Source organism: Polypterus senegalus, chromosome 17 (genome assembly GCF_016835505.1).
Source record: "Polypterus senegalus isolate Bchr_013 chromosome 17, ASM1683550v1, whole genome shotgun sequence".
NCBI classification, from domain to species: domain Eukaryota; kingdom Metazoa; phylum Chordata; class Cladistia; order Polypteriformes; family Polypteridae; genus Polypterus; species Polypterus senegalus.
This window is the reverse complement of record NC_053170.1, coordinates 97601810-97616639: the sequence shown is the minus strand read 5'-3', so window position 1 is coordinate 97616639 and position 14830 is coordinate 97601810. Positions and strand designations below refer to the sequence as shown.

At 39.4% G+C, this 14830-nt stretch overlaps 1 protein-coding gene across 1 annotated transcript in view; it reads left to right on the top strand.

Moving 5' to 3' along the window:
- Positions 1–3090: 3090 nt before the first annotated feature.
- The window catches only part of tbcd (tubulin folding cofactor D), a 117722-nt gene continuing 105982 nt past the window's right edge, over positions 3091–14830 (top strand). The window contains exons 1-7 of the mRNA XM_039740291.1: positions 3091–3169; positions 7199–7394; positions 8348–8398; positions 8783–8880; positions 10496–10597; positions 12147–12293; positions 12911–12966. Coding sequence (XP_039596225.1) covers positions 7220–7394; positions 8348–8398; positions 8783–8880; positions 10496–10597; positions 12147–12293; positions 12911–12966 — 629 coding nt within the window. The 5' untranslated portion in view covers positions 3091–3169; positions 7199–7219. The remainder of the gene's footprint in view (positions 3170–7198; positions 7395–8347; positions 8399–8782; positions 8881–10495; positions 10598–12146; positions 12294–12910; positions 12967–14830) is intronic.

Below are 14830 nucleotides of genomic sequence, written 5' to 3'. Positions count from 1 at the left end.
TCCTTCTCCAGGGGTCTCCAACACGTCGCTCGCGAGCTACAGGTAGCTCGCCAAAGGGTTAATGAATCCTATATAAATTTGAAAACTTGATTAGTCAAATTAGGGGTGGGCGATCTTTCCAAAAAATCATATCACGATCCTTTTAGCACATAAAATCACGATCCACAATCTGAATTGCAATCTGTCTTTTTCAATGTGGCAGACACTTAAGAGAATATCCAGACTCAAACTCATCAAGACCTAAGTAACACTTTATTTTAAATATTAAACAAAGTTGAATTCTCTCATTCGCTAGCTAAGCGGAGTTAAAGACCATGCCCCGAAGCTGGCGAGTGAGTGAGGATGAGGAAGGCCTCCCGGCCTGCTGCGTCTCTCTTGGTTTCGCATAAAAATTAATCGGTGCCGCAAAGGAACTATAATACATAGCGAAATGAGAGAAGTTGCAAAATCAACCGGAATGTTCAAGCAACTTATAGGAAAAAACCCGGTCTAAATCCTTTAAGTAGTTCTCTCATGAAAAGCGGACAGACAGAGACAGACAGACAGACATTGGATTTTGTATATTATATATTAGTAAACCTTCAAAATAATGACCAGTTAAAGTCTCCTCAGCATTTGTGGAGCTTAGTAGAGCCAGATAACTAGAAGCATCTTCACCAAGCAGCTCTGAAAATGTCTGCTTTGTTGGGGTCTCCATACCTCTGTGGGTCTGACATGAATGTCATGAAATCAAAGACTGAGAGACGAACATTGAAATGACTCCATCAGAGTGAACCTAAGGGGGCTTCACTCCACCAGACACCTCAGTGCCAGTCATCTGACTAACTAAAAAACACATCACACATGCGACTGGACCTGTGAATAAAGTGACATGTGACAAATGAATACGTCATATCGGTGTATTTGGAATTGCATTGCTTTGTTTTGACAGCATTCATGTTTTAATTCAATAGTGTGAGATACACTAGAAAATGCATACAGACGTACAAAATGCACTTGCAGGTGAACTAAATATTTTGTTTGTGATGTTTTAATGCAAAATGTGAGTTGTGGATACCGATATTTTGTAAATGTTCAGGCACAACAAGCTTATTCAGTTTGTTTGGGTTGAAATACAATACAATTTATTTTTGCATAGGCCAAAATCACACAAGGAGTGCCGAAATGGGGTTGCCTCTTGACAGCCCACAAGCTTGACTCTCTAAGAAGACAAGAAAAAACTCTCAAGAAAAAATGGAAGAAACCTTGGGAAAGGCAGTTCAAAGAGAGACCCCTTACCGGGTAGGGTGGGTGTCAAAAAGAAGGGGGTCAATACAATACAATACTCAGAACAGAACAAATCCTCAATACAGTATAAAAATAAAACTTTTAGAAGTATGGTGCAGAATTTAACAGTAGATGATATCCCATAATATGATTTGGATTTGTTCAGAGAGTCCTGGAGACCTCATCCATCAAGCTGTCTCCCCCATTTGACCATTCCACAGCTGAAACAGTGCTGGGCCAGCCAATCCGATGAAAAGACCCCTCATTTCCATGATTCCTGTAATCCTCCATCAGAGATGACTTTACCATAAGCAGGCACAACAACTTGGCAGGTGCCACATTTGAGTACCGAGAAGAAAAGCAGAATAGGTGAGCGGTAGTAACAAATTCTAACTATCATGTTACTTATGTTTTAGTGCTAATGACTGACAACAGAGATGCGGTCTGCACAGTTCATCAGCAGCTCTAGTCAGGGTGTGCTAAACTGAAGTAGTGAGTCTTCAGCCAGGACTTAAAAGCTGAGAGTGAAGGCGCATCTCTTATTGTAGCAGGCAGACCACTCCACAGTTTAGGGGGTCCTGTAACTAAAAGCTCAACCTCCTGTTGTTATTTTATGAATCCTTGGAGTCATAAGCAGACCGGCATCCTGAGATCTTAATGTGCGCTCAGGTTTGTAAGTCATGATAAGTTCAGACCAGTAAGCCAGACCTTGGCCATTTAATGCTTTATATGTTAAAAGAAGGATTTTGAAATCTGCCCTAAACTTAACCGGGAGCCAGTGTAAAGATTTAAGAATTGGAGTTAAGTGTTCTTATTTTCTTGTTCTTGTAATAATTCTTGCATTAGCATTTTGGATTAACTGGAGGCTGTATAGAGAACAGTTTGAACAGCCAGTGAACACCACATTGCAGTAGTCAATCCTACTAGAAATAAATGCAGGAATTTTTTTCCCAGAATCCTGCTTAATTAGAAAGCTATAAATAAGCTATGATAATAAACATTAGAAAACTCGAGTAACTCTCGGCCATTTTCATTTTGTAAAAATAGCTGGCAGGGGGAAAAAAGGTTGGAAACTCCTGTTCTATACCCAGGTACGTGTGTGTCTTTCTAAATGATGTAAAGGTCAATACATTTTGCCACAGGTGCAGTTCTACACACATCACAAGGGGTATTACAGCAAACAGGCTGCAGCTGAGCCCAATTTTGAACATCACAGCAAGGGGTCTGTATACTTACATAAATATCCATCCATTTTCCAACCCGCTAAAGCCAACCACAGGGTCACGGGGGTCTGCTGGAGCCAATCCCAGCCAACACAGGCCACAAGGCAGGAACCAATCCTGGACAGGGTGCCAACCCACTGCAGGACACACACCAAGCACAATTTAGGATCGCCAATCCACCTAACCGGCATGCCTTTGGACTGTGGGAGGAAACCCACGCAGACACGGGGAGAACGTGCAAACTTCACGCAGGAAGGACCCGGGAAGCAAACTCAGGTCTCCTAACTGCGAGGCAGCAGCGCTACCAACTGCACCACCACTTACATAAATACATTTTAGAAATTTCACCTTCAATTTTTAACAAATTTGCAAACTTTTCTGAAAGCATTATGACTATTGATCATTTATGTTCCTTACCGCTGACAAAACTCGCTCATCAGACCAACGTTACCGTAGGAAATGAAAAGTGCGGGCTCCTCGAAGGAAAAAAAAAACAAACCAAGCCCACCACAGTGTTTCTCATTCCCGTCTGATTGGCGCGCACCTGCCCGCCTCCCGCCGTCCCGCGTGTCCCTCTTCGCGCCTCGTTGTCAGCGTCTAACGCATGCGCAGTTTTCTGTGTTTTACTCTGGACCGGTGCCTGCCGAAGGCGTTCGGGTTTCTTTGGTTTCGTCTGACAGGTGTGTATAAAAGTTATTTGTTAATAAATATAAATGATTGCAGTCGTTATTCTCTGCGTGTTCCAATAAAACCACATTTTTCGTTTTCTCCTTGTCATTGTGGAACAAGCAGGCTTATTTTAAATTCAGGACCGACATTTCTTTACGCATTGCGGTTAATATACGTGAACGTGTTTGCAATTCCTTTCCGTCGCTTTTAACATCGCTGCTATGATGTTTAACTCATAAATCTGTTCGGTGCACTTGTCATCGCTCCCTCTGCCAGTTTTCTTGGGTTTGTTTGCTGTGTGATGGCGGCCCTGCCTGCCAGCCTGCCACTCGCCCTTCTAAATTTTATTTAGCTTTTTGAGTTCTGTGCTACTACGAGACATTGCCACGGAGGGTTTACGCTTTTCAGAACAAGCAAACTCAAAAAGAGATGAACGAGTAACTGTCACTGTGCAGGCGACATCACTGCCACTGCCGTCCTCACTGCAGGTGTGAAGTCGTTTCTGTTTTTTTCAGTTTTATTAGGTTTCTACATAAACTAATTTCTTAACAGAGTAATTGAATCAGAGGTGTATATGTTAACCATTAATCCTTTTTTAACCTTTGTCAATTAGTAACATGCATTCAGTTCTTCCCTCTTTCACGGGAAAATGTTAATTAAAATGATAAGGCTAACATTTAAAAAGTTGTCATAAATGCAGATTTCTGAAGAAGAAATTTCTTCACAAGACTGGCCAAGCAAATGCACTCCCAAGTCGACCAGGCGCATGTCCATTTCTAACGTGATCATCTTTATTTTGCGTGTGTTTGTTGTGATTTCGCCTGTGCTAAGAAAGCACAGCACAGAATCAGTTCCTCTATACGTCAGCGGAGACCACGTGGAATGGGTGGCAACCTTCAAATTATTGGGAGAGCCTCTCCGGGTCTGAGGACCCCACAGCAATGGTCGGGAGTGGTCTCCCCTAGACTCTCATAGCTCAGATATGGGGATGGAAATTTGAGGAGTAAAACCGCAAGACAATTTTTATTTTTATATTATGTAGATTAAAGAACGCAACAACTAATCAAATAAAATGAATATGTTGAACAATTGTTGTAAAAGTAAAGTTGAATAAATCGGACTTTGCAGCTGCATGAATAAAAGGTAAAGTACCACTTCCAGTTAACGGAAAGAGCCCAAAAGTTGATAAAAATGTACATTTTGTACGCAAAATTTGGTTGACCGAAGTGAAAGCGTACTCAAGTTATCACGTTTACACACAGATATAATTCTAAAAATGGTATTTTCGGAACGCGGGGAGGTCGAAAACATTGAAATTCATCAAAATCTCCAAATCGAACCTTTGGACGATTACAATTCTTTCAAGAAAGTCAGGCTGGTCTAAAACGTCAATTCATCAAACTCTCAAAATGTCATTTTTGGAGGATTCCAATACTTTCCCAATATTTTGTGTTTGAGAATGTCAGGGAGGTCTAAAACATCTAGATTTGTCAAAATCCCAACGTCATATTTTTGGAGGATTCCATTACTTTCCCTACACTTCGTATATGATAAAATGTCGAGATTCATCAAAATGTCAACATCGAATCTTTGGACGATTACAATACTTTCCCAACACTTCGTATATGATAAAGTAAAAAAAAACACAACGGAGAGTGCACTTCCAAGGAAAACCGACTTGGAGCAAAAACTATGTGTGGCTTTTTATTGTGCAACCATGGAGAGCATCCTGGTGTACTGCATCACGGTATGGTACGCTGGATACATGGCCGCAGACGAGAAGGCCCCTCAGAGAGTCATAAATGCAGCACCAAAAATCGCAGGTTGTTGTCTGCCCTCCCTGGAAGATGTTGCCCACTCCTGCTATCTCACCAGAGCCACAAACACCATTAAGGATCCTTCACACCCTGGTTACGACCTGTTTGAACTGTTGGCCTCTGGTTGGTGTTGCAGGTTTTTAACAGTACAGACTGATAGATTCAGAAACAGTGTCTTTGCAGTGGCCACAAATCCAACCCAACCAACCATTTTCCAACCCGCTGAATCCGAACACAGGGTCACGGGGGTCTGCTGGAACCAATCCCAGCCAACACAGGAACCAATCCTGGGCAGGGTGCCAACCCACCGCAGGACACACACAAACACACCCACACACCAAGCACACACCAGGGCCAATTTAGAATTGCCAATCCATCTAACTGGCATGTCTTTGGACTGTGGGAGGAAACCCATGCAGACAGAGAGAACAGGGAGAACATGCAAACTCCACGCAGGGAGGACCTGGGAAGCGAACCCGGGTCTCCTAACTGCGAGGCAGCAGTGCTAACCACTACACCACCGTGCCGCCCGGCCACAAATCCACTGAGCAAAAAATAAGCAAATTAAGGCAGTTTATAATAGTTATTAAGTCTAGTGCTGGGAAATAGACTCGTACATACTGCTGCTGCTCTCCTGTAGCTACTCCCCAGTGGAATGGTATTATTTTAATGTATAACTACTGGTTTCATTATTATCTTATTTCTTCTTAACTATATTTTTACATAAAATGTTAGTCTTTTTTTTCTTGCTTGTATTATGTGTTATAGCAGGGCTTCCCAAGCTCAGTCCTGGGGACCTCCTGTGGCTGCAGGTTTTTATTCCAACCAGCTTCTGTTTTTAATTAAACTCCTACCCCAATGAAGTGAGCTGTTATTTTGGTAAATTTTTATTAAAATGTACTAAGCACTTATAAGGGGATAGTTTTTTTTAAAAAAAAAACAACTTTTAACAATTTTAGCCTGATTTTCATTCTGCTTTTCCAGGTGTTCTGATTGTTTAATTTATTATCTGCTAATTAGTGGGTCTGACGCTAAAGTTATTGTGGCCTATCATCATTCAGTGTTGTTTACCTGGCTGTCAGATTCTGTTTGTTTTAATTAACATTATTAGGATATAATGAAGGGTGCAAACTGCACAAAACCATAAAACAATAGGACAGCAATACGAGAGGTAAGCGTTTATAGCAAAACTAGGAACTACTTCTAAACTAGCTGTCCCCTGCGGCTCCACCCGTGTAATATTACAAAAACAGGATCAATAAACAAAAAGGTATCGCAGCTAAGCGGAGGCATGGCACACCCCAAAACGCAGAGTTAGACCGTCTCCCCACTCCTGACGTCACACTTCCCCCTCCCTTCGGCCCGCAGCCTCTGTCTTGGATTAGCGCAAATATATCGCTCCTGCCAGTGAACTATGATTTGTAGCGCGATGAGAGAAGTCGCAAAAACAACTGGAATGCTCAAGCAAAGTACAGAAAAACAAACCACAATCTGAACCCGTTAAGTCGTTCTCTCGTTCGCTAGCTAAGCGGAGGTAAAGGTACACACTGCGGCGAGTGAGTGAGTGAGGAGGGCCCCCCCCTCGGCCCGCTGTGTCTCTGTCGGATTTGCACAAATAAATCGGTACCGCAAGCTAACTATGATTCTTAGTACAGTTGCAAAATCAACTGGAATGTTCCAGCAAATTATGGAAAAAAAACACAATCTGAATTCGTTAAGTCGTTCTCTCGTTTGCTAGCTAAGCGGAGGTAACGGTACACACTGCGGCGAGTGAGTGAGTGAGGAGGGCCCCTCGGCCCGCTGTGTCTCTGTCGGATTTGCACAAATAAATCAGTACTGCAAGCTAACTATGATTCTTAGTGCGGTTGTAAAATCAACTGGAATGTTCCAGCAAATTATGGAAAAAAACCCGATCTGAATCCGTTAAGTACTTCTCTTGTGAAAAGCAGACAGTTGTTGGATTTTATATAAATAGAGATGTCTTATAAATGTAAAAAACATACTGCTGTGCTTTTCTAAAGGCAGAATAAGTGAAGCCACAGTGTGGGTCCTCAGGACTGTGTTGTACCATTGGTTGTGTTTCACGAGATGTAGTGTTGTTTTTGCTTGTTCATATCCAGTTGGTGAGACGCTTGTGATTTCGTTGTAATTATGTTACAATGACAATAAATGCATTCTTCTTCTTTTCAACTTACTTTGGCTCTTTTCTTTTCAATTACATAGCATTGCTTCCTGAGGTATACAATGGCCCTGAACGAGATGGAAGACAACGAACCTGACACAGATGCTGAGGCGCAATCTTGTGTGAATGTGCTTGAATCCTTCACAGAAAGTCAAGAGGTCCGAGGGTTAATATGCAGTCTGTGTGATATTCACGGGGACCTGACTGCCAAGGAGATGGCAACTGAGAAATTTTTTGGTATGTCCCTTTTCGTTTCTTATGTTTGTGCATCATGTATCGTCTGTAAGTTCGTCTGCTCAGTTAGCCTGGTGGGCATTTTGTTGCAGTGCTTTTGAGGTGAGTGGATATTGGCTAAAGGGAATGATGGCGTTTGTATGGTGTATGAGCCATACATGACTTAAAAAAACAAAAAATGCAAATTTGTAGAGTTTCAGATTTTTTTATTTTTATTTAAAAAAAAACACTCTGGCCCCACCCACTCGGCCACATTAGCTAATGTACCCCTCTGTGCTATGAACCTCAAAGTGAACAGAATGCCTTGCTTTTCCCAGTTCTCTCATCTTGTCCTGAGAAGGATATCAATGTGTTTACTGATTCTGAATATATGTTAAAAGAAGCATTTTAAAATTGTCTCTTTTCTTAAGTGAGAACCAGTGCAGTGATTCAAGGGCAAACATATGTGGTTGTACTTCCTGTCTCTGATCCTTGGTGGTGTTTTTTTGAGTTCACTTTTTAAAATTAAGCAGCATGAGAGGCCTGACAATTATGCTTAAAAACATAAGCACATTGTGTGCCCATTTCATTAGGATAACTTAATAAGGTACATTGGGTAGGCATCTGACAGTGCAAGCTGGTTTTGAGCACAATTAAGCCTACATTCCAAAACTCTAAAATGTTATCTGGCTCATTCATTTCTATTCTGGCATTAACTGAAAAATAAATACTGCTTAAAATCCATAATAAAAATACATATTCATTGTACCACCCTCACATGAGTTTCTGAACACCAAGGTGTTTCGGATGTTTTCATTTACACAAACTCTTTTTCAGCAGTGTGCTTTTCTACTGCAGGGTTGTTAGAAAACTCACATTTTCAGACTTGCGGCAGTTGCTTATGAAAAGTAGTATTTAATGGACAAGTCAAATTAACCCTAATTTTATTAATCTGTGTTATCTTGTTTTTTTCTTAGTTATTATGGACAAATATCAGGAGCAGCCGCATCTTTTGGACCCTCATTTAGGTATGCATCTTTCAAAAATTCACTTAAGCCCCTTTTCTGTTTTAGAGGTTAAGGTTTTTGGCATTATTATTATTATTATTATTAACTTGATTAATGTAAATGCATAGTAGTAGGTTTAATATTTACAGATAGAAGGCCAAATGAACATAGACACTGGTATGCCATAATATTTTAAAAATGGGCAGAATAAGCAAATTCTGAGCTACAAAAATTGTTTAGCCCCCGTGACTTTACGCTGCCTAGTAATCATTTAAAAGGTAGGCTATGCTGATGTCAGACTTGTTTATTTTGGAATGATGAGATAAGGCAGTACATGGTAATACTATTTATGGATGTAGCAACAAGGAAACACTAAACTGTCTCCATCTTTTGTCTCTCCTTCAGAATGGATGTTGAGCTTGCTACTTGAAATCATTCAAGATGAAAAGTCTTCACCATCCTTGATTCATTTAGGATTTAAATTTTTGTATCGTATCTCAAAGGTAAAGCAAACACTGAGGTTTTCCTAATTTCTTTTTGCCTGTTTTCTTCATATTCCAAGGTGCATTAAATGGCTACGGTGCTAGGGTACAAAGCTGATTTTACTTAAATGTATGTGTGATGGATTGTGCATTATTTTGTTTGGATGCAAAGGGTAAGGTGAAATCTGTTCATACAGCTACACAGTGGATATGGAGGTAAGGTTAGCAAAAGGAATAAAAAAAAAAATGGAATGGCATAGTTGTGCATTTACTGTAGTTGCATGGTCATTACGTGTGCTTTATTGAAAATGTTCATCCCACCTATTTACATGTTCTCTTCCCATGCCACATATTGTACCCTTCAGATCACCACCTACAGTACTTTTTTTCCCCCTCATACTTGACATGGCCTAATTCCGTATATGCACCTCCTTACTCGTACCTTCAGGGCATCAAAACCTATAGGTGTACCCATGACCACACACATGCAAAATGTGAAAGTTTCTAAAGCACATCGAACTGTAAGGTTTTTAAATGAAGATTGTGAACCAGACTTCTGAAATCTAAAATATTCTTCCGTACTGTTGATAGCATATAAACTGTGACATGTAGGGAATAGATCAGAGCCCCAAAATCCCAGAAACAATTGCCCTATGACAAGTTGCAGGTTTCAGTGAGTACTTTTATATGTCTGCACCATCACAAGGATTGTACCTTTCACAAATTACTGTCCTCAATACAATTTCTTTCCTTTTCTCCTCCTTTGTCTCCTACGTTCCTCTTCATGGTGACGTGGAGGAGCTCCTGTTAGGCTGTACTGTGGCATACTTCTGTCGCAACGATATTGCTTCCTGAAAGCGCTTTCAGGTCAGACAGGACCACTTTGGAACAAGGGAGCCTGTAACCAGCAGCTCCCTCTGTCGTCACCCTTGAACTCCCAGCATGGACGCCTGTCAGAACTCCAATTCTTTCGCAGCCCTCTGAGTGTCTGAATGGGAGCCATACCAGGGGGCTGCTACCACCCAGCATATTAGGGTTACACCTGGGCTTAGGAGCCAGTCTCCTTCCCTCCCTCCTTTTGTTATCGCCTCCTGTCCGGGAAAGTTGCCCCCAACCAACTTGGCCGAGTTATGCACGTCCATCCACATCCTCCTTTACAAAGCGTTTATATTTTAAAAATTATTGGAGATCATGTTTTAAATTACACTCTTCTCCCAAGTTGCCACTGCATTCCAACAATGCCATATTTGTTATTATTGTCATTACGATTGTTAGTTTGGCCTTGAAACTTCCTGCCAGACAGGTACTCTGCCTAGTGTGTGCATTTTAGAATAATACATTAAACTTATACTGTATTTAAAAAAAAAAAAAACTCTTTTTAATCCAGCTTTAGCGTTGTGATAGTGCTGGAGACAAATCCTGGGAACGTTAGGTGCACCGGTCCATCACAATGTAATAGTTCAAAATAACAAATTTATATTAGAATATTTCATCCTTCACTACTTAGCAGAAACTGGAAGTCTCTTGTAAAATATAAGCGGACATTAAAAATAATAATGACTGTTTTCAAGGTTTATATTTGCTAACTTAGCTTGAAATGTAAAATTATTTTATTTTTATTATTTTTTTATGACAGGTGCGTGGCCCCAAGTATTTTCTTAGATTATTTCCTCATGAAGTTACAGATGTACAGCCAGTTTTGGACATGCTGTCTTTACAGGATCCAAAGGATCATGAGGTAGGGTAATATTTGAAACAAAGTGGGAGCATCCTAACCCTAATTTAGGTGTTTTCTATTGGTATTTTTTCTTTTTCTGTATGGTAGAATTGTTTTTACAAGAAAGCTCGCTTTATGGGGAATGATCTATAGAGTAATTTAGGTAAACTGTTACCAAAATAAAAACAATCTGCAGTTGTGTGTATATAAAGTATATTTCTTCATAAAGGTGGATATCTAGTCAGCAGCTGCATTTAATCTATTTTACAACAAGCTAATCATCGGTTGGGCAGCTAGTTTATGGCTGCCATGCCCTGGTTTGCAGAGGTACATACCTAATATGTTGCAATTGCAATACCCAGGCCAAGCAAAATTACCCCTTTTATTGGCTAACTAACAAGATTACAATATTTAAGCTTTCAAGGTAGCTCAGGCCCCTCGAAAGCTTGCATATTGTAATCTTTTCCATTAGCCAATAAAATGTGTTCTTTTGCTTGACGTCTCATTACATCCATAATGGCTAACACAGTACAACACCCAAGTACTACCCAGGCCATAAAAACAGATTAAAGTTCACATTTATAAGGGAGATGGGCAAATAGTTGGACACTGTTTGGCCTTTTAACAACTGTTAGTCCACTCTGTTGTTTTCTTTTAATACAATCACACTACAAATATGTGCAAGATTACTTATTTCTGAAGTGGTCATTCAGCTTATCCTTGTATAAAATAACATTATTACTTAAATGATGTGAGAGAGTTAAATTTGTCAGTTCAGTCCGCACCGTTACTGAAAAGTATTGTGAATCATTGCGGTTAAAGCTGGTAACTCCAAGTCCATTTTTAATATATTAAAGGAGGTAAACTATGATTTTGTTAATAAGAAATGTTTATCATTTATTTCTTAAGGTTGGTTGAACCATAAATGTGTTTTGTGGATTAAAAGAATTTCCTGGTTTTTGGTTGAATTGGTGTATTTCCCCTAAGCTCTGACTAGTTGAACATGTTTTACAAAATGTAAAAAATATTCAGTAGACTGATAACCTTAAGCCCTGAAACTTGAAAATCCTTCTTATTTACTATACTCTTGAATTGTTTTTTTATTTTTAATTTTTTTATTAAGAGTCTTGATCCATCAATTGTCAAACCCATTTAATCCAGATCTTGATCATCTTGTTGGTTACATTTCTATTTTGCATATCTGAAAATTCCCTTTTAAGCATAAACATCCAAAATGTTCACATGTAAGTATAACTGTTCAGTTTCCAAGTGTCTGTGATTTAGTAAGACAAAGTCCGGCCAGCTGTGTTAGGGCCTGATGTGTGAAGCACATGGCTGTCATTTGAGTCCCCATCACTATCACTGATTTACTGCTTAATCCAGAGTGTCATTTAAGATACCAATTTTTAGCTGTAGAGTTATGAAGAAAACACTCCACTGCTATATTTGAAAAAACCTCTTAATTATCTAAAAGGTGTGCCTCGATTGCTTTCACTGAATAAATAGCGGTTGCCTCATTTTATTTTATTAGACCATCGTTTCTCAAAGTCTTTTTTTTTTAAACTTTCAGACTTGGGAGATTCGATACATGCTGCTGTTATGGCTGTCTACAACGTGTCTTATCCCATTTGACCTAGCTCGACTTGATGGAAACCTTGCTTCAACCGACTGCCCAACGAAAGTGCCCATCATGGACCGAATTCTCTCCCTTGCAAAGGTAAATATTGGTTAATGGAAAAACTTCATCAGAACTGTGGTTTGAAGACGGCTTGCATTTAAAACAGACTGTCACAGAGATGTTACCCCCTTACCTTACACCAGCGTTTCTCAACCTTTAAGTATTTGCGACCCGAGTTTTCATAACCGTTTTAATCACGCCGCCCCCTAACGTTTTTGTGAAAGGAGCCTACAAATACCAATTTGTTCTTTTTTAATTAACGATAAATCATAGATACTTATTTTATTATACCTACTTAACTTTTATCGACATTTATCTAACTCTATATTTATTTTTCTAGTATCAGAATGTAGTTAATTTGTTTTGTTCAATAGATGTATTTTTCATATTTTTGATTCTTGTTTTCTTTTTTTCACATCTTTGCGCCCCCCTTTTTGTTACTTCACGCCCCCCTAGGGGGACCCGCCCCACAGTTTGAGAACCACTGCCTTACACCAAGATTGGTTATTTAGGAAAATTCAACTTTGATCAGTGCTTAGACAGTTGGTTTATGTTGTCTGCCACTAGTGTGTCTATAAGTTCACACACAATCCTAGTATCACACGCTGCTCTGCTGACTTCACTAACTGTACTCTTCATTTTCATTCTTGTTGCAGTGCTATTTGACTGTCAGTGACAAGGCCAGAGATGCAGCTGCAGTTCTTGTGTCAAAGTAAGGAGAACCTTGTACTTTTTGTTTAATGCTGGGGTTTTAAATTGTGAACTGTTTCTAGAACCCAAGCCAAGGCTTCCTCAGAACAAGTGACATATTCTATGTAACCCACGTGAAATAAGTCAATTGTAGTATTTTTGATTACATTCTGCTTTAATGCGTAGTCTTTGAGGGAGAAATGTTTTCATCACCCAAGGGTTTCAGCAAGGGTAGATATTTGAAACCTTCACAGAGGTTATAGGAGTTGGGCTCTGCTTTGTAATAACTCGCGTTATTTTTCATAAACTGATTTTTATGCAGTATTTAATAAAATAGGCTGTCATTCCAGGCTATCCTGGGTTGCTAAAGCGAAAGAAAATGAATTTCACTTAAACCCACTAGGTGGCAGTCTTACTCTTCCTTTTCTCCTGAAGACCTTTTTTTTTTTTTCCTTGAAGTAGATACTCACTTGTAGTTCGCGTGAATTTCATATCCGATAAATGCAAAACTGTAACGTATTCTGCTTTTTAACATGACCTGAGGGAATAAAATATCTCTGTCCATTTCCAGATTATAGTTTGATTTCCCTTCGATTACATAGGAGCTAGATTCTTTTTAAATGAAAGTATTTGGCAAGCTTTTAGCCGGACTTCTTGTGTCAGGATATACAGTGTATTTATTATTTGTGAGTAAGTTATTCTAAAAATTAGTTTTGCTTTAAAAACCTTTGAGCTACTAAATGTACTTTTAATGTGTATTTGCATTAAGTTTTTTTTTTTTTTTTTTTAAACTTGGTTTCTGTAACACAGATTTTATTTAGTGTCTGCAGTTGCCATTACTTGTAGAACTGATATTTTTCCAAACTTTACACCTTGAGTCACTTCCCTTATGGCGGGAAGGCTGATGCAGCGACTTTTCTCGTGCGTCTCTCAGCCCTTGTTTCAGGAAAGGCTGAATTTTGCCTGACGTTGGCATGATTTTTGCAAACAGATGGAGAAGTCTGAGACTTGCACTGAGTCATTTTAGTTGCTCAGGTTTAGTATTGACAACATGGTTGAAAGCAGCTTAGGAACTTTCAGTTAGAATTGTCATACTTTTAGATATTTTGAAAAAAAAAAAATCTCAATTTCAAGCTTGATAGGGAATTAAAAATATAGTGGAGTTCGGCCTATTTACAACAGAAACATGAAGTAGGCATTTTGTTCTTTCCATCTGTCATTGCAGAGGTGTTTGCCTAAACTGTTGTCTGGTGACATTTAATGCTGGTTGACTTGTGCAGTCACCCTTGTGGCGTTTTGTTTATAAATACGTTAAGCTTGTCGGTTCAGGCCATGATAGGGCTGAGGATTGAGGGGTGTGAGAGGAGTAAAACCAGTTAGGTTGCTTGGGGGTACATCTCTAGCACCTCGTCCTTCATAGTCCTTGCTTTCCGAGTCGCCTTCTACACAGTACTGTTCATTTGGGACATTTTTAAGTAAACCGCTTGCATTTATACATTTGCTCTTTAGTTTTGAATTAGCAGAGGCCTGTCTTTGAATGTGATTTTAAAACTATTTTTCTCATACGATTTGTTAGGTTTTACTCTAAACTTTAACCGATTTTAGGTTGTTTTTAGAAAAGAGAATAATTTTCTTTTTGAAAACTAAATTCAGAAATATACAGAAGCTTAGCAAGTCTGCCACATAGCATTTCTATATTTATCCAGGAACATAAGATGGGTCATGATGGGTTTCCATTGTATACGTCAAAGTTCACTGCTGTGAAGTCAGTAATAGCATCTGCAAAATTCACTTAATGTTAAGCTCTGGACGGCTTAGTCGATTGGACTGTTTTAGACTTAGTACATCGTTGAGTGTAAATAATGATTTTTGATAACACTCCGCCC